The 21,169-nt window shown below is 42.7% G+C and overlaps 1 protein-coding gene across 2 annotated transcripts in view; it reads right to left on the bottom strand.

Moving 5' to 3' along the window:
• The window catches only part of Agxt (Alanine-glyoxylate aminotransferase), a 45,621-nt gene that overhangs the window by 6,508 nt on the left and 17,944 nt on the right, over window positions 1–21,169 (bottom strand). For both annotated transcript variants that reach the window (XM_068392300.1, XM_068392299.1), the window contains exons 3-7: window positions 13,657–13,807; window positions 13,110–13,302; window positions 10,289–10,454; window positions 9,253–9,408; window positions 8,621–8,716 (exon numbers count right to left, since the gene is read on the bottom strand). In XM_068392300.1, coding sequence (XP_068248401.1) covers window positions 8,621–8,716; window positions 9,253–9,408; window positions 10,289–10,454; window positions 13,110–13,302; window positions 13,657–13,807 — 762 coding nt within the window. The remainder of the gene's footprint in view (window positions 1–8,620; window positions 8,717–9,252; window positions 9,409–10,288; window positions 10,455–13,109; window positions 13,303–13,656; window positions 13,808–21,169) is intronic.

Genomic DNA, 21,169 nt, shown 5'->3' with positions numbered 1-21,169 from the left:
CCTCTTACGTACTCCTGCAGTGAACATGGCTGCCAGATCATTGGAGCCATCCCTGAGGGACTTGTTCCTGCAGAGAACGTGACTGGCAGATCATGGAGCCATCCCTGAAAGCCTCGTTTATGCATGACATAATTGTACAGCAAAACTTCAAATGCTCGAAAAAACTTCTAACAGGAAATGGTCTAGCTCTGAAGTCGACCATAAAATCTTGGAGCGTCTCATGGCCAGGCGCCAGGGAGAGTCTATGAGGTTTGAGAAGTCTATCTGGGCAGAGGCAGGAACTCCCAAGCCGAGAACTTCTCCCGTGTCATATCAGACTCTCGCTCTATAAGCCAGCTTAAAAGTAGGGAAAGCAAAGGCTGTCTCCCCCAAACTCCTCCTGGTGACTAACTAGTCGCCTAGCAAACGTAAAGCTCTCTTAGAAGAGTGAGAGAGCACTAGCTTATAAAACAACGGCTTCGAAGTAGCTAGGCCTAGTGTAAACATTGACGTTTAGGCGAACGAGGAGCAGCAGTGACAAAAAGATCCGGACAAAGATCCTTAAAAATCAGCATGATTTATTTAAAGTCCATAGAGGGCTGAGCAGCTTTAGGCTCCTCTCCGTCTGACAGAGTCCTCAAGGGAATATCAGTAGGAGGGGGATCAGCAACTTCCTCAACTGAAGGAACCTTGTCCGACAATAGCCGAGTCTCAAGCAAGGGAGAGACCTGCCGTGGTGGCAATGCTTGACAAGCAGAGTCCACACGCAAAGGAGCAACAGTAGCAGTCAAGGACGCTATGTTATGTAACTGCTTAAAGGACTGACCAGTAACAACAACAGGTGCGGGAGGACGTTCGACGTCAACTCGAGACTGCCTTGACTGCTTAGACTGAACAGTCAAAACAACTCTTGACTGCGGTGCTTGACGCTCAACGTCAAAACAAGTCAACTATGCTGGTTGGTGAACGTCCTGAACGTCAACAAGAGCAAGTGGCAGCGGCTGAACGTCCACAAGCGGCTGAGAGTCAACACGGGACTGCATCGAGTGAGGCTCTACAAAACACGATTGACGTGACTTTGTAACGTCAATGTCAACAGGACGAGCAAAGACTCGTTTGGGCGGCTGACGGCCAAGATCTCGATCAGCTAAGCGGCGAGGATCATCGTGAACCTGCTCAACAGAATAGTCCTCCATAAGAGAGGCAAGCTTATTCTGCATGTCTTGCCGTACAACCCATTTAGGATCAACGGGAATGGTTGCGGTAAGAGACGAGGGTAACGTCTGTGACTGCAAAACCTTGTCTACAAAAAGACTCTCGGAGCCTGTGTTACGCTTTTGTTTAGGCGGCGAGCAGTCTTCCGATGACTGCATAGGGTCAGAGCTGTCCTAATGGTTACAACCAGGACGCTGGACCTGTCCTGAAAGGACTGACTTTCGCTTAAAGGGCCTCGAAACCTTATTCCACGGTTTCTTATGCGAAAAGCCTTCGGATGACGAGGAGAAAATCGTCTCGCTCGTCTTATGGTAGGGGCGGTGTTGATGAGACACGCCTGAAACCATAGAGGGAACGTCTGTTCGCTGATCAAGTCCTCTCGAACCCATAAGTCGTACGACATTACTTCTCCCCTGGGCTTGGGAGCTTGCAAGAGGTCTCGGACTAGGCGAACGACAGGCACGAACAGACGAACCCTCGGTTGCAACACTGATAACACTTTGCGCAATTATCACTTTATCACTACGATTTTCTGTTTTGCACTTACTTCACTGAAATCGAATTTTTCAACAATTCACATTAGGTATGAATAAAACTGATTTCTACCTGAAGCACGCAATTCTACCCTCATCAAAAGGTTATAATTGCGAAATCAGTCGTATAATGTAAGCACATTAATACAAGCAAAAAACAGTAAACATATATTAAGATAAAAAGATCAGTGGCTGGGAAGGAGACTAAACACTAGTTCATTCAAAACTACGTTTTCAATCTCTCACCGTACAGTGCCTTGGGACGAGAATAAAAACTAAAAACGTTTTATCCTTTCTCCCCGTACAGAGACTAGGGACGAGAGCAAAAAAAAACTGACTCGAGAACAACGTTACTCGCTTGGGACGAGAATAAAGATCGGAACGTTCTCTCTTCCTCTCTCTCTCTCCGTCTCTCTCTCTCTCTTGATTTCGCACCGAAGAGAAGAGCCCACTTACCTTTCGTCAATAAACAGGTTATTTAACCAAAGGAAAAAACTGAAAGGTTTTTCAATTAACAAGTTCCTTTAAAATAGTATTTAAAACATTAAGTTTGAAAGAAGAATGAACAAAACGTCAGAATCGATTTACTCTTTCTGCAAAGTGAAACCGTGATTCTCTCTCTCTCTATCGTAACGATAGAGCGCATACTGCGTAGCATAAATAAACTAAACGTTAGTTCATCTTTGAAACAGTACGAAGACTATTCAAAGAAAATCTTTCATAAAATATCTACTAAAAAATATTCATTTAGTAAGTTTTAAAACATTTGCTCTGTAAAAGTTATTTACGATTGAAAGGGCTCAACGTTGTTTAACTTCGGTTTCCAAGTTAGGACCGCCTACTCTCGGATTAGAGGAGAAATAGGAAAGGTCGCATATAAACAAATCATTAAAATTTATCTTGATGTTTATTATCAATGGAAAGCTAATCGAAGAGGCCTAATAAAGGCGGTTGAGATATAAAATATATAGAGGAAAATCTATAATTAACAACAATTTATAACGTGATAAGATAATTGCTAAAAGCCTAAAACACACTTCCGTACTAAGGGAAGGGTCGGCTATTTAAAAGTCAAAGAAAGTCCAAAAAACAATCCAAAGTCATCAAAAATTAAATCTATCCAAAAACGAGTTCAAGATTCAAGTTGAAGATAAAACACCTGCACTGCGAAAGCTCAAACCAAAAGGAAGTACAGTGAACTCTCGTTTATCGCGGTAGATAGGTTCCAGACGCGGGCGCGATAGGTGAAAATCCGCGAAGTAGTGACATCATATTTACCTATTTATTTAACATGTATATTCGGACTTTTAAAACCTTCCCTTGTACGTAGTACTGTTAACAAACCACCCTTTAATGTACAGAACACTTAATGCATGTACTACAGCACCCTAAACTAAAACAGGCACAAATATTAAAGGCGATTTTATATCATGCGTTTCCTAAACACCTAAAAAGCACGATAAAAAATGGCAACCAATGTTTTGTTTACGTTCATCTCTGATCATAATGAAGAAACAAACTCATTTAGTGTACAGTACACATAAATGTATAGGTTAGTTTTTGCATCGATTATATTGATTATACAGTACTGTACTGTATGTTGATTTGTTTATTACCAATGTTTTAGTTTACGTATTTTTCTTAGGACTTCCAAATGAAATGTTTTTCTTTATGACGCCGCCTGAAACGACGGCGTGTACACTCAGTAAACAACCACGCTCAGAACAAACAAGGCATTTAACGCGCATGATGATAGTGATAAATAATGATACAGTACATACAGTATTTACAGTAAAAGCATTTACAAAATATGTTACCTTACAAATATAAATTATACAGTATTGTACGTAGCAAAGCAGGAAAACAATTTACGAGAGAGAGAGAGAGAGAGAGAGAGAGAGAGAGAGAGAGAGAGAGAGAGAGAGAGAGAGAGAGAGAGAGAGAGAGAGAGAGATTGTTTTACGTACGTAAATGTAAATTTTAAACAAAAAAAATATGATAGGTTACAACATGTAGACTTTTAAAACCTTCCCTTTAACTTAATGCATACAGTACGTACATTACTAAACTATAAAACAGGCAGTAAGAATATTAAAGTAAAAAATAAAGATTGTTACTGTACTCACCACGAAAGAAGTTGAAGAAAAACTTGAATGGTGATGGCGATGAATTTGCTGCACAGTAGAAATGATGATGATGAAGCTGATGATGTGTTCTACTGTGCAGCCAATGATAGTATTTTACGTCTCTTCAGACGGAGGTGTCTTTTCCTGGGACACCTCTTCAACTTCTTCCTGGGAAACTTCAATTTCTTCCGAAGGCGTACTAGCAGGAGGAACTGGCTCTTTTTTGCGAGGCTGGAAGAACATTGTGATCGGAAGTTGTTGCCGCTGCTTCTTTTTTCGATCCAAGAGCATTTTGTAGGGAGTCATTATGTCATCAACCTTGTTGCAGAATTGCATCGAGCGAACCATATCCTCGTCCCACTCTTGCAACATTTCTTTCAACTCCGCGTGGTTGCAGGCCTTGGCAAGCCGTTCTAATGTTAAGCCCGTTTCTTCGACATTTTCTTGGGTCTCTTCCTGGGTATCACTCTCTTCCTCACTTGCCGATTTCGTCAGGTCTTCGAGGTCTGCGTCAGTTAGGGGCTGGGAATGGCAGTCCAACAACTCGTCGACGTCTTCAGTCGTCATGTCGCCAAACCCGTCACCTCCAATTATGGCAGCCAACTGCACAGATTTCCGTATTGCAGAGTGTTGGATTTCCGACGGAGTAAATCCCTTGTCGTCGTAAACAATATCGGGCCACAACTTCTTCCAGCTCGCATTCACGGTTGCAGGTTTCATCTCTTGAAGTGCCTTCTGAATATTCTGCAGGCACGTGGCTATGGTGTACTGCCGCCAGTACGCCTTCAAGTTGAAATCTTCATCCTCGTCATCTTGGGCAGCATCCACACACGCAACGAGGTCCGCCAAGGTATTCTTCGTGTAGAGGGCCTTGAACGCCCTGATAACCCCCTGGTCTATCGGTTGAATTAATGACGTGGTGTTGGGTGGCAGGAACTCAACCTGAATGCCCTCATGCGACAGGTCAGTTGCGTGTCCACCAGCGTTATCCATAAGGAGAAGGATCTTGAATGGCAAGCCCTTCTCTAAGAGATATTTACTGACTTGCGGGATAAAACACTGGTGGAACCAGTTGGAGGTCAGCATCTTCGTAATCCATGCTTTTTGATTATGCATCCAGTACACGGGAAGGAGATTCTTATTTTTATTTTTCAAAGAGCGAGGATTTTTCGACTTATAAATAAGCCCCGGCTTTAACAAAAATCCAGCAGCATTGCCACACATCACGAGAGTAACGCGATCCTTGAATGCCTTAAAGCCAGAGGCTTTGGCTTCCTCTTTGAACAGGAAAGTTCGCGACGGCATTCTCTTCCAAAACAAGCCAGTCTCATCCATATTAAAGACTTGTTCCGGCTTGTATCCACATTCGGCGATAATATTCTTGAACGTCTGGTTCACGTAAGTTTCAGCAGCGGCAGTGTCAGCGGAAGCAGACTCCCCATGCAGGGAAACGCTTTTCAGGGAGAAGCGTTTCTGAAACTTCGCGAACCATCCTTTGCTTGCGGAAAAACGTTTCTGAGGCTGGGAATCAGTGGATGTCCCTGGTTGAGGATCATCTGCATCATCATCATCTTCAGCATGGTTGCCGTCGTCGTCTTTAGGTTCCTTTGCAGCAAAATTCTCATATAAACTCAAAGCCTTTGTTTGGATGGTGTTCGTATCCAAGGCTATGTTCTTCTTCCGGCAGTCGGCAATCCACACAGCTAAAGCACCTTCCATGCGTACGATCGTTTTATTACGCGTTGTAACGACTCGCTTCGCTGATCTGCTAAAGGTGATTGCAGCCGTCTTTCTAATGTTCGCCTCGTCCTTTTTGATATAGCGAACGGTGGATTCGTTGATGCCAAAATGGCGGCCGGCGGCCGCGTAACTTCTACCATCTTTTAACATGTCGAGAAGCGTAACCTTCTCAGCTATCGTCATCATCCTTCGGTGGCGTTTAGGCTCACTACCAGCCTTAAGAGAAGCAGAACGCTTGGGAGCCATTACAGTAGGATTTGACAAAAAGTTCAACTTAAAAAAGTCGCACACAGCACAGATTCACAAACTTAAGAACGTCTACTCAGCGATACGCGGTAAGAGAAAGTGAACGATCCAGCCCCGCGAGAACTTTGATGCTGCGGGTAGAAGATGCGGGCAAAACACCAATCACAGGCTAGATAACAAAACTTGAGTTCTGATTCGTCATCTATCAGCGCTTGAACCAATCACAACCCGTCTTACAGTACTATGATGCGTTGGTTACCTACTCATAGAAGATGCCCCGCGCATACTGAACGTACGTAGATTAAGTACAATACCGTAATAATAATAAATAATGATAATAATACTGTACAGTAATAATAATAATAATGATAATAATAATAACAATAATAATTTTATTAACAACAACAACAATAATAATAATAATAACAATAATAATAATACACACTTTACGTACGCTATTTTACGCCTCTCTCTCTCTCTCTCTCTCTCTCTCTCTCTCTCTCTCTCTCTCTCTCTCTCGTACACTTATTCGAAATGTGATTTTTGCAACAAAGAATATTATTGGATGCAGTACTGTACTACGTACGTATACATACAAAAGATTCATGGACAAGAAGCACATCCATTACAGTACACACCATTCTAATATGGTATGACTGCATCTGATTTGCGTTTCATGTTCGATTTAATTTTACTACGTACTGAATTATCGTATGATCACATTCTCTTTTCGTGTTTTATTTCTTTCTGTGCTGAATTATATATCATATGTAATGCAATGAACAATCAGTAAGAGCAGATATTACTAATTACAGTATTAATGGAATTACAGGTAACAAAATATCGTATTTGGGGGTCTTCAGATTTCGCGGTATTTTCGAATTTTCCGGAAAATCCGCGATATGTATATATATATGGGTTATGGGAAAACCCCGCGAAGTGGTGAATCCGCGATTGTCGAACCGCGAAGTAGCGAGGGTTCACTGTACTTCACCAAATATGTTGAGAAAACTCCAGGTTATACAGCGAGTATTGATACGTCTTGTCGTTAAGGCCGACAGAGAAAAATTGGGTCTGTTTACATGTATATGCGGTATCTGGCCGATAGTTGGCGCTAGTGGGCACACCCGCAACCTTCATAGCGATCGCTCGCGAGTTTTTGTGTGTTTTTCTGTCGAGCCGCCGGAGGCTCAGCTATTATATATTCACCGGCTAAGTTAAATATTTAAAAATGTAAATTCATATATTCATTACAATAGTTCAATAATTACTAAATAATCATATGCCTAAAAGTTTTGGCAATGAAAAAGAGAAATGAGCATTTCTACCCGATCTGAATGGCAACCCCTGTTGTTGACTTTGCTCAGCACCAGATGTGATAGTATTAGCATGTGTGTAATTTTTTTAAATAAGACCTGAAACTGACAATTTTCAAGGACTTACTTTCTCTCAAATTGGGTTGACCCCTGATGGCACAAGGGCCATTCTGTGAGCAGGAGGAGCACTTCCTGCACGGTTGATTGGTTAGTATGTTAATTTTCCCTGGGTGATGGTAACTGGAGGTACCAAAGTATTCTTAACAAACTGTACTGCATGACTCTTTCAGAAGTCTTTTCCAAACATTACTTTTATTTCCTTTCCCTTTAAGGAATTATGAAATTTCACCCTCAGAGCAGCCCTGGCTGACATTCTTGACATTCTGTAAATAGCTAACTACCTCTACAATCAACACATCTAAATGTGAGGGTTACTTAAAACTCAAAATAACATTGTCTTACAAAGGGTGGCACATAACCTCACAGTTAGAATCTGCCGAGGAAGACATACATAAAATTCTAATAAAACACAAAAAACCAAAATAAGGACGATACCAAACCAGTGAAATTGTGATATTTAAGCAAATGTAAACATATTATGCTAGTACTGTACTGTCAATAGTATCAATATCTCGAGATTAGAGATTTCAACCTCTTTGCGGGGTACTCAGTTTTAGGAAGAACTTTTGTTTCTACCTATTCTTGCTGAAAAACTAGCACTTGAAACATAATGAGGTATAATTAAATATCAGATAGGTTCATTGAAATAAGTTAGTTAACCCTTTTAAAATAGAAAATATTGTAAGTTCAACAATAAATGTATAGAGAGATGCAAATGAGCACAGGGAACAAAGTGAATAATGATAAATGAGGGTACAATGATGAAAAAGTACACAAGAGCAACAAAGAGATGATGTTTACCCCATTTAGATTGTCCTACCTTAGGTAAAACACAAGATCATCATCATCATCATCATCTCCTCCTATGCTTATTGACACAAGGGCCTCAAGCTAGGGCAATCTAAAAACAGACAGACAGACTAAACATCATCTCTTTGTTGCTCTCGTGTACTTTTTCATGTAGCAAATTGTACAAAAACTTCAATTTACAATTGAAGGGATTACGGTATAGTAAACAATATGTATGGATCACAGTACGGATAGAACAGTATTTTATTGTTTTACCGTCACCCTCCAAAATAATGGAAGGTATACTGCATTATCTTGGAGTTTCTAAAATAGTGGACATAATAGGATTAGTTCCAATTTTATATTTACTGGAACATGATGCTGATGTATTTAATTCCTTTTCATTAGGAAATGGCTACAAAACATTACTCTATGAAGATTCATCCTTTATATTCAAGCTGAAAAAGAAGTTTTTCCAAGTATTAAATTACTTAAAACTACCAAAATTCCATAACACAAGAACTTAAATAAGTTAGGAATGGAATACAAAACTTACTTGCGAGGTTGATCATCACATCCCCAGTAATTTGCAAGCCACGTCATATCTGCATAGAAGCTTCTTACAGGAATCGTTCTTGCATGTACTTTTGCCCTGCAAATCCAAAGGATGAAAACTAGTGCATTGAGTTTTATCCTTTACTAATATCAAGTAGGTAAAAATCAACTGACTTCTAATTTACTTTTAATAAACTCAGACCACCACTGGATCCCAGTCATAGGTAACATGCATTTACATTAACTTGCAAATTTGATGGCTTTATAAGGCCCTTTCTTCACTTCAAATGTGTTATGGCTCAAGCCTTTCATATAATTTTATGGCAAATATGTTCTTTATTTTACTACTCTTCTCTATTGTTAGTAAACTTTATAAAATAGGGTTTTGCTTTTGTTCTTTTACAATTTGAACTAGTAAATACTGGATTACAGTACTAACCATGATGTTCTCAACATCTAGTACATACATAATAGTTTTCATTCACTAGCATTTTTTACCTATTTTACAGGAAACTTTTGATGTCACTAAACAGAATTCTGCATAAATGTCATTTCCTAATGTTGGTGATGCCGATACAAAACCCTGGGAATAATTTCCTATGAGTTACGGATATTTTACCATTAAAAACTTACATAGCTCTGTCACCGAAAGCAATAGGGGCTAATGATGGAGGTGCAGATATGACTTTCTGTGTGCCTGTATACACAACATCAATCTGCCAGTCATCCATGTAAAAAGGTACACCCCCTAAGGATGCCACAGCATCAACTGCTAGTATTGCATTGTACCTTTAATTAAAAAAGAAAAAAAAATACATCTCTAAATAAAAAAGAAAAGAAAGATTATTTTGTCAAAAAAATTGCTGCAATATCTCCTCTCCATGAAAATAAATATACTTTCTTTGTACTTTACAAAGCATTTGTTGCATCATTCTTGCGTGCATAAAAATTACCGGTACCCGTTACGAGGTTTCCTTTTTTTTTTTCAAAATGAATTGGAAATCACCTTGAATAGCCAATTCCATGATGGCCACTAATAAAAATTATAAAAATGTAAACTGCACTTTATAAAAAAAACTGCTTCATCATGTTTATATTCAAATCATATAAAAATCTCACATCTACAAACACTTGATGCAATAAAATATTTCAGTCATATTCTAATATGGTAAAAAAATTAAGAAACTTTGGCACCTGTTTAGGTAAGTGGCTTCTGCATATATTAGCTTAAAATTTATAAAACTCAGAATATATTCCAGCACTGCTGCTGGGTAGTACATTCTGTACCAAGATGCAAATGTGGAAAATCTTCCAATTGTTTGAAGAAAAAGGAAGGAAATAAGAACACATACGAAGCAGAAGGCAAAAATAGGTTACAGGTATGGGTCAAAGACCTTTTAGTTCTACTGTACTGTATTATATAAAAGTCTAGGTATATTGTCAATCTTTTCAACAATTTCTAATAAAAGTTTAAGAAAATAAAGTAAACAATTAGAACCAAGTAATTGCCAATAACAGAGCAGCTATTGCAATACTGTACTGTTAGCTCTCATGCTGCTATAATTAGACAAATTTCAAGTACACAAGCTCTGACTTTACGGAAAAGGGATTAAATTCTACATAGCAATACTGAACTGTTGTTAAGTCTAGAATTCAAAACCTTACATACTTTCTACAAAGAGCACCAACACCTTGTAATGGTTGCAATGCTCCAGTTGAAGATTCACCCTGAACTACGAAAAGGACAGCAGGCGTGTGTTTTTTCAATCCTGCTTCTAATTCTTCTAAGGTAAAAACTTCACCCGCTGGTTTTTCTAGAAGACTTACGGAAGCATCTGTAAAGTATATATTTACTGTAAGGAACCAAAATATTCTACAGGTAATGTAAAAAATATGGTTATATTTGATTGGATTAATTAAATCCAAACATATTTCTATAATACAGAAGCAGTTTAAACTAATGTTGGTGCAATACATCAACATCTTTAACAGTTTTTTTTACCCATTGGAGGATCCATTTGTGTGGTTTTACTAATTCAATTCCCTGATTGAGGGCTTTATTTATGCACATAATACACTTTCCAAAGATTTCCCAAGCCTTACAAAAGCAATCTTTGTCCTGCTACTTCCTTATCTAGTACTTTTGAGACATACATTTAATCTAACAAAGTCTAAACTTATCTCCGTCTTAAAGATTTCTGTCTATTTTCAAGGTAATCGACACCATATTCAATTACAAGTCCCCCCATCCACTCTTTCCATTTCATTCCATAGATGGATTATTATTATTATAATTAATTGCTAAGCTGCAACCCTAGTTGGAAAACCAAGATGCTGTAAGCCCAGGGACTCCAACAGGGAAAATAGCCCAGAGAGGAAAGGAAAAATGTTTTATTTTAACAACGGTAACATTAAAATAATTATCTCCTATATAAACTATAAAAACTTTAACTAAACAAGAGGAATACAAATAAGATAGAATAGTGTGCCCGAGTGTACCCTCAAGCAAGAGAACTCTAACCCAAGAAAGTGGAAGACCATGGTACAGGGGCTATGGCACTACCCAAGACTAGAGAACAATGGTTTGATTTTGGAGTGTCCTCCACTTAGAAGAGCTGCTTACCATAGCTAAAGAGTCTCTTCTACCCTTACCAAGAGGAAAGTAGACACTGAACAATTACAGTGCAGTAACCCTTTCAGTGAGGAAGAATTGTTTGGTAATCTCAGCATCGTCAGATGTATGAGGACAGACGAGAATATATAAAGAATAGGCCAGACTATTCAGTGTGTGTGTATGTGTGTAGGCAAAGGGAAATTGAACTGTAACCAGAGAGAAGAATCCAATGCAGTACTGTCTGGCCAGTCAAAAGACCCCGTAACTCTCTAGCGGTAGTATCTCAACGGGTGGCTGGTGCCACGGCCAACCTACTACCCTACTACTCTTGGTAATCAACCCTCAAACCTTTTCAAAATATCTTCAAAGTACTGTAGCATAGTAAAGTAGAAGCAAAAAAGTTTGCACTATAGTCAAGGAACTGGCAGATGTGAAAGGCAGTATGATGCTGACACATGGGACCACTCAAAACAACTAGAATAGGCACTCGGCAGAGTGCATAACTCTCCCACTGCGACTTTTGTCACCAAGTAAACTGATGATAATGTTGTATATCACGAATAGGCAATTTAATTATGCACATTTTGGCACTAGTTCCATTCAAATCAGATAAAAATTTGCTGCGATATGGCAAAAACATGTTTTCGACCTTGCGTGACCCAATCGCTTCCAAATCTAACCAAATTGTCTTTGGATCTTGGGCAACCATCCCACCAAATTTCATGAGATTCGAATAATTAGTTTTTGAGTTATGCAAATCACAAACACAGACAGACAGGCATACAAACAAATAAACAGATACACTCCCATCAAAACACAACCTTTGCAACTTAGTTGGTGAAGGTAATTATGGATGACAATTCAGATGGAAAAAGCTGATGAAAAAGACGAACGAGAGAAGAAACTTTTTATATAAATAACTTTATAAACAAAAATTTTAGACAATAAAAAATCCAAAAACCTATACAGTATACCAAAAAACTTACCAACAATTCAAATAAAATGTTATTTTCCTTAGTAAAATAAATTTTTGAATATACTTACCCGATGATCATATAGCAGCAGGGATGCAGCTATATGATCATCGGGTAAGTTTGATATTGAAAAAGTTGCAGCATGCAATAATAAAACATTAAAGGAGCTAATATAGGAGAATCAAGATGGTCCTACCTTGGGCCATTACATAATATCCTAAATTCAGAATATATCTACAATATACACAGTAGAAAGAGTTGGGATAGAGGCTGGCACTAGGTTGGATTGACTGCAAGTGTATTACCAGTCGACCATCACTCTATTGTAATGTACTGTACATACAAAATAAATATGGATATATACCGTTTTAACACTATAAAGTACAATACACTAGAAATTCGAAGACAAAAGAGTAATTTGAAACTCAAATGATTGCCAATCAACTCACAAGTGGTCAGTAGTTTAAAACTTACTTGTTCATTAAAGACATTAGTTCATGCATTTGTGGCATCCAGAAATATTCCTAAGTAATATGTCAAGGCTCTGGCCACCCATTGAGAGATTACTGCTACGGTTATTGGCTCCTTTGACTGGTCAGATACTATTACACTGGATCCTTCTTTGGTTACAGCTCATATTTCCTTTGCCTACATATTCACCTCATACACTTGACAACACTAAGATAAATGAAAAATTCTTCTTCACTCAAGGGGTTAGCTACTGAACTACAATTAATCAGTGGCTAATTTCCATTTGGTACGAGTAGAAGAGGCTCTTTAGCCACGGTAAGCAACTCTTCTAGGAGGTGGACACTCCAAAATTAAACCATTGTTCTTTATAACTAACACATATTTTGTATAATTTTGATGCAACATAAATAAAAACCCGTTAGAACACTTACCATGTCTTCGAGCCATATCAGCTGCTCTCTCACCCCATATACCATTTTGAGCAATCAATATGCCATCGCCAGGTTCCAAGAGATTGCACATGGTCGTTTCCATTCCTGCGTGACCAGTGCCACTGACACAGCATACAACTTTTGCTTTGGTTTGGAAAATGTATCGTAAACCTTCTTTTACTTCATCCATAATCTGTAAATTAACATAAAACCAAATCAAAATACAAAATCCCACAAATAAGCTCTGTATACCTGTAATGGATAAAAATGGTATAGCATTGAATGTTAATGGAAAAGAAAGGTTAGATAAAAAATATAATAAAGATTACATGATTAGAAAAATGGTAGATATGCAAATGACAGGTAACATCGGTAGAATGACCTTGAAAATCATGAAACTAAAGGGTACAGATGAATTCCTTTATCATATTGGTGATCAGACAGAAAGGAACCAAAAGGAGTTAGGTTCATACATAACAGGCAAAGTTTTACAAAATCTTTAATGACAATCCTTATATGTAAAATACTGTTGTTAGCATTATCTTACCTGACAGAACTCAGGGTGAAGATGTCCTAATAATGGTTTCATCATGGCATAATGAACCCTTAAAGGGCTGTTGGAGGGCCCTGGTCCCATCAGTAATTTGGATGGTACCGTCAAAGGCTTCTTCAAACATTCTGGTGGTGATACATTCATTCTGTGAGAGAAAAGGGACCAATATGCTAAGAATCAATATATAAAATCTACAATACAGTATAAACATTTACATTTTCTTATAAAGGAACATATTTAATTCTGCATACAGTACTGTACTATTTGCTACATAACAGTTTACAAAAATATGAAATTAATATTCAAAGTACTAGTTTTCTTTTTTATTTCAGCTGAGTATTCTGCAACCAGGTGGAGGCTGTTTACTCAAATGTGCAATGAAATGTCATTCCAGTTAAAAGCAACAAATTTTCAAAAGGATTTTGTTGAGTGGTGATCACTTTGACAAAAAGGTTGGTTTGCATAATGGTATTTTTTAAAAACTTTTTAAGCATCCAAACAAGAACAAACCTATTATTACACTTACAAAATTGATACTTACCAGAAGTATAATAGAGTATAATGACTCATCAGATTGTATTTGGCCTATAAATTTGAGCTTTGTTCCGTAACTGGAATACAAACCTACACTATTTATTAGGGGTTATTACTTTTAGCGAAGCTGAAAGGACGAGCCATTAAAATTTTAGCAAGGGTTAACTACACATCCTGCTAGTTAGTGGGGCAGGAGAGGGGGGGATAGCTTGCTACCACTCCCACTCAAAAACCGGTGATTTAGCTCACTTTGCTTTTGGCTCGGATGGTGTATGGTCGTGTCCGTTCTTCATCCTTCGCCTATTTGGACTGCCATTAATACTTTTTTTTGTGCCTTTATCTTATTAGTGTGTGTGTGTTGACTTCTGTGACATGCGTACTTGCCCTGGACTCGAAGGTTGGCCCTACGCAACCTTCATGTCAGCCGTGGACACCGATCTCCACACCCTATGTCCTGCCTGCAGAGGTCAACAGTGTGATAGTGGTAACAGGTGTAGTGAGCGTCGGGAGTTGTCTGCCTCCCAGTGGGAAAGGTTTGGGCGACGGCGGAAGAAGTCAAAGCGGGATATTTCTCCTTCGAAGGTTTCTACGAAAGGGGAAAAACCGAAGACCTCTTCTTCCACTTTCCGACCTTCCTCCAAAGCTCCTGCTCGTTCGGTCTCTTCCGGGAGACTGTCGAGTAGTAGTTTAGTCCCTTTAATTTACGGCCAACCCTGGTCCTCAAGAGATGGTGTTGCGAAGCGGCCCCACCTCTCCCCTCGGTTGAGGCCTTGTCTCTGTCTCCTTTTGTACAAGTGTGGTTGTCCTCGGGGCTTCCGGGTCCGCCCTCCAAGGATTTCTTGCTGCGCTTCATCATCCGCGTTGCTAGTGCGCAGCTGTCGTCGACTTTGGAATTAGATACTCTGTTGTGCGTCAACGCGTTAGTGTCTGTGGCGTCTTCTGTGGCCGCTGCCCACGCCCCTGCACCTTCAGACTCTCCAACTGTTGCTGCGAACTCTGTTTCCCCGTCTCTGCTCATCCTTCGAGGGGGAATTTAAGTCTTTCTTCAGTATCTCCTGCGAGTGTTTCTCCTCTGAGGAGTTCACTCATAGAGATTCCTCTGTGGAGGACTGCTGCTTCTAAAGGTCAGCTTGCTGATCCTCCGGCTCCTAGAGGGCGTCTTCAACGAAGAGCTCGCGCTCCGCTTCGCCTTAGATGTGGCCCTACACCATTGGTGAAAAGGCACCTCTTCGGCTCTTCAGCCTCATCCTTGCAGCCGTCTCCCGCAGAGGAGCCTCTGCTTCAGTCGTCTTCCGGCTCTCGACCTATGCTTGTTCCTGGACCTTCTGATGACGTTGCAGCTCGTCCATAGACTTCAGTCCTGGACTCTTCTGTGGATCGTTCGCGATCCCCGTCAGTGGATGTTCGCCCTTCCAAAGGGCACATCCCGATTCTAGTTCAACCTTCAAGCCAACCTGGTGACCTGCCTTCACCGTTCCTGTCTCCTGTTCATCATCAGTCTGTTCGTGCTGCACCTCCTAAGCGTTTAACTGTGCGCCAACACTCTCTAGCCTGCCAACGCCCTCCAGTTCACCAGCGCTCACCAGCATCACGTCAGCGCCCTCCAGCACTTCAACGCTTTCCAGAGCATTATCGGTCGCCAGCGCCAATTGTTGCCTCGGCACTCGCCTGCTCATCAGCGCATTCCAATGCCCCAGAGATCTGCTCGCCGGCACTCTCCAGCGCATTTTCGCCAGTCTAAGGACCAATGGTTGCCTGCTCGCCAGCGCATCTTCGCTCTCCTGCGCATCAGCGCTCTCCTACATGCCAACGCTCTTCTGCACACCAGCACTCGCCTGAGCGCCAGCACTCTCCTGCACTTCAGCACGCTGCGGCTTGCCAGCGCTCTCCAGTGCTCACCTGCACACCAGTGTAGCGTTGTACTACGTGCCATCACTCTCCTGCAGCGAGCGCCCTCCGGCTCGCCAGCGTACCAGCGCTCTCCTGTGCAATTGCACAAAACCTCAGAGCAGGTTCTACAGGCTTCAAGATTCAAGGAACTTCAGAATAGATTGAGACAGGTCACCATCGCCCCATTCCCCTCCCCGCAAACGCATTACAGCGCGACCGCTGGGAAAGGGAAAGGCTCCACAGAAGGGTTCAGGATCCAGAAGAATTGATCAACAAAGGTGGACCCACCCCTGCAAAATTATCGGTTGAGACTCCGTATGGGGAACCTTCGGTCCCTTTCCTTTTAGGGGATCTATCCGACAGTGCGTCTGTCAGCAAGCAGCCATGGTTCGGTGCCATGGTCAGAGCAGTAGTGCAAGCCTTCGGGCCTGCCATGTCATCTCGCTCGTCACTGACCTCCCTTTCAACGGCACCAACAGACCTACCACAAGGAACCTTGGCTGCTTCTCCCCTGAAGAGAAGAGGAGTCTCAGACTCGATCACATCCCCTAGGGTGAAGGTAACTCCTTTCATGGGCCTCCAACAGTGTACTAACGGGGGGAGCACCTTTCCCATTTGTGGGTTAGGTTGCACTTCCGATTGTTTTTCTCAATTATTTAAGTGAAGTTATAATTGTTGGTAATTTTAACTTTTCAGCTTCTCCGTGGGGAACACTTCCCTTCGGAGGATCAGTGGTTCTTCCTATTAAAGAATATTTTTAGCCGATTTAAATAATTGTAATTCTTGTTTTATTACAGTTACTCTCCGCTCCCCTTCTCCCGTTGATGTCGCCCGGGAAAGGGAGGGCGCAATACTTATTTTATGTTTGTTCCCTCGGTGGTCCCTCTTCCCATCGCGGACTAGGTGTTCCTCCTGAGGGAATTTTCTGTTACAATTTATTTTATTTTTCCTCAATTAGCGATGCAATTTTCTTCGTTCGACTAAGAGTGCTGATGAAGCAGAGCTGTTCTGTACATGCCTGGGTAATCTGCTGTCACTGCCTTCCCTCAGAGGATGTCATCCCTTCTCTTAGAAGTACGCCTGTGGCAACACCTGATCAGCACTTCATCTTCGAGGAACTAGCTCCGGCTACGCTTCCTCAGGTAACGCTCTCGTCAGATCATCTTAAGAGCGCTACCAGGAGGTTGGACAACTTTCCCTTCCGAGGGAGAGTTTTCCTCCCCAGGTGTGAGGTTGTTTCTCCCTTCCGTGGGAGAACTTCCTGCATCATCATCACTTCACCGACTCCGACTGCTGTTGCCTAGACTACACTCCCCCCTTGCTGAGTCTCTATTCCTTCGGGGGCAGAGCATAGTCTTAGGCAAGTCTCTCCTGCAAAGTGATCACCTCTCTCGTTCGCGAGAAGGGCCACTCATAGACTCCTCTCCGGAGGATTGCTACTGCTGAAGGTCAGCTTGCTGGTCCACCGGCCCTCATGGGCGTCATCTGATCCTGGACCTTCTCCTGACAACGCTGCAGCTAGTCCTTGGACACTTTCTGTGGATCGTTCGCGATCTCCATCGGTGGATGTTCGCCCTTCCAAAGAGCACACCGCAGTTCCTGATCGTCCTACCAGCTGACCTGCCGACCTACCAGCACAACGTTGGTAAGCGCACCAACAAACCTACAATCACCGGCGCAACACAACTTCAGTCTCCTGCGCCTGCGCACCATATCTCTCCTGCACCTGCGCACCAATGCTCTCCTGCGTGCCCCCAATTTCCTGCACTTCATCACGCTCATGCGCCATCGTTGTCCTGCGCGCCAACGATCTCTGCACACCAGCGTTTGCCTGCGCGCCAGCAGTCATCTGCGTATGGCAGAAATCTTCCACGCGCGCCAGCAATCTTCTGCGCACGCCATCGTTGTCCTACACGCTAGCGCTCTCCTGCACGCCAACGATCTCTGCACACCAGCGTTCGCCTGCGCCCCATCACTTTTCCGCGCGCGCCAGCAGTCTCCCGCGTGCGGCAGCTGCCTTCCGCCCGCTCGCCAGCACTACTACAGGTGAGTTCTCGCCTACAATAGCGTGCCCAGACACCCGCCCTGCACATTCTAGGGAGACTGCACAAAACCCTACACAGTGCCTTACTGCACACTTGCGCTCTCAGATCCAGTGCTCGCCAATGGGCCAGCTCTTCACAAAGAGCCAGCGCTCTTCTGCTCTCTCAGATCCAGCGCAGTTGCGGATTCAGATCCAATGCGCCAGCTCTCACCTGCGCACCAGTGCTCGCAGATCCAATGCTCGCCATTGCGCCAGCTCATGCCAAAGAACCAGCGCTCACCTGTACAGCAGCGCTTGCCTGCTCTCCAGCGCTCTTCTGCGCATTCACCGAAATCTGTGCTTCAACAGAAACTGAGCACCAGCATCATCCTGTGTGCCATCGCTCCAGTACTCTCCTGCACACTCGCGCACTAGGCAAAAAGAATAAAAACTTTTTGACTGGTCACCATTGCCCCATTCCTCTCCCTGCAAACGTATAACAGCATGGCTGCCGGGAAAAGAGGGAAGAGGCTTCACAGAAGGGTTCAAGATCCCAAAGATTCCATCTTCCAAGGGGAATCAAACACATCTACCATCGGTCGAGACTCCTCACAGGGAACCCTTGGTCCCTTTCTCTTAAGGAGTTTTTTCTTGACAGTACCACTATCAGCAAACAAGAAATCATCAACTGACTGATCACTAGATCACTGATTGCTGATCGCCAGCTCACCGATCACCAGATCACCATTTTATAGTTCATCTCTCTCTGATCATTGACCTCAAGTCTCTCCAATTGCTTACGTGCCAATCGCCGATTGCTAGTCAATAACTAGTCATCAGCTTGCTGATCACTAGATCCCTGATGGGCAGCTCATCTTTCTTCGATCATCGATCTCAGCTCGCTAATCTCTGACCAGCCAATTGTCAGCTTGCTGATCTCTGGCCAGCCAATCGTCAGCTTGCTGATCTTTAGCTCACCGATCACCGGTCTGCAATCGACCGCTGATCATCAATGGCTCACCATCACCAACTGACTATCATTAAACCATTCTGCTGTCTCTTACGGCTCTCCAAGCAGATTACCAACTCATTTATCGCCAGCTTTCCTTGGCTGACTGACCAGACAGCCTTCATCTGCCTGTCGATTACCATCTTCGGCTCACAGATCACCGATTCACCAATCATCGACAATTTGCCCGCAGTTCATAAGTCGGACTTACTAGTCAACCTCTGCCCGTGGTTCCCTAAATCAAAGGCATATAACACACTTCTCGCTACTGGTCGTTCGCCATCACACCAATCCACTAAAGTGATCGGCAAACGATCGACAACCCTCATCAGCGGCTTGTTGACAGGCGACTACTTATAAGCACTCTCCATCTGCACAGTAACCACGACACCAAGCCGTTAACCATTGATTAACATTCGCCAGACTAATGCTGCTCTTAGGAATAGCATCAATCTCATCAGGGCGCATGGTAAGGTTAAGCGTTGCCTTACTTCTATCAGTAGAAGAAGTTCTCTCCCAGGGAAAAATCCTTACACAGGGTATCGTGTCCCATCCTTTACGTCACGAGTCAAGACCCCAACGTCAACAATCTCCCATGCGAAAGGACAAGGGCTAAGACCTCAGGTCTTCATTTGCACGCTGGACCTAAAGGACTCATACTTCCAGGCCCAAACCATCCATCTAGGAAGGATTGAAGATTCAGTCTAGACAAACAAGAAACACCAGTTCTGGGCACTGTGCTTCGGTCTTTCCACTACACCCATCCACGTCTCACAGGATCGGCTTCTGTCTCCGTTTCTGTACGACTGACTGACCTTAGCAGACTCTGTGGCAACTTTGCATTAGCACCGGAACTTCTGAAGTCTTTTTACCAAGATCCAGTGATCAAGATAAACCTGTGGAAGTCTTCCCTATCAGAATGGTGTATCTGGGAATGATTCTAGACACCAATCTCCACAAAACCTTCTCATCAAAGACAGGCGTAGAAAGTCACAAGACCCTTTCTCAAAACGAGAAGAATTCCCAGCCCAGAGTGACTCGAGTCTGATTGGAATCAGGCCTTCGATCCCCCAGACATTCTGACCCCCATATGACCAGATGTTTGGACAAACCTCAAGGGATGGGTGTCAGTCGAGAATCTACGGAGTGGTATAGTATACTGTAACCTTCTCATCCTTCCCCACCCCTCGGACTTGATGCTGTGCTTAGACACATCAAAAGAAGGGAGGAGGGACCATAGTGCTGCACCACACAACCTCAGCCCTCTGGACAGAGTCCGAAAGTATCTTCACTTAAATCTCTTAAGAGATGAAGGCCAACTTTCTAGTTCTTCAACAGCCTCATCAGTTCCTAAGTGATGTGATGAGCGACAACACCACACACCACATAGAGGCTCTCACATCGACAAGCAAGAAGGAACTTGCTCGCAGCCTCTTCCCATCTAGTAGTATAAATACTAAGATGGGCCAAAGTCCGTTCGGTACCACTATCAGCCCGCTTCATTCCAGACTAGAGGAATGTGCTCGCCAACAATCTGTCCACAGCATCTCAGATAAGGTGTACTGAATGGTCTTTGGATCACCTTGTAGCCGACAAAGTCCTGACTTTACGGGGTTCTCCAACTAGGGATCTGTTCGCAACGCCCCTGAACCTCAGGCTTCCTCTGCTCTCCAGTCCTAGAGCCCAAGGCTCTCTGGCAAGAACCATGCCAACAACGGTGGGTACAACAATGAAGTTTACGTCTCGTCCCTGTTTTGTCTGAAGAAGGGTACTCGAAGGCTAGAACATCGGTCAGCCTCTCAAGGGCTCTCATAGGTCAGCCATGGCATTACGCAGAACGGTTTCCAAACCTTCTGCAGCTCCTGATAGAGCCTCCAAGAGAACCCTCTCCACATCACAGACATCTACCACAAGCTATAGCTTTGCTATGATTGTACGCCTGGAGACTACCCAGTACCTGCTCTCTCACAGAGGCTTTTCGCAATAAGTTGCGAAAAGGTTGTCTAGATATCTGAGGAATTCCTCAGCATCAGTCAATCAGGCAGTATAAC

Source organism: Palaemon carinicauda, chromosome 18, assembly GCF_036898095.1.
Source record: "Palaemon carinicauda isolate YSFRI2023 chromosome 18, ASM3689809v2, whole genome shotgun sequence".
Classification (NCBI taxonomy): domain Eukaryota; kingdom Metazoa; phylum Arthropoda; class Malacostraca; order Decapoda; family Palaemonidae; genus Palaemon; species Palaemon carinicauda.
This window is presented reverse-complemented; position numbering and strand designations above follow the sequence as displayed.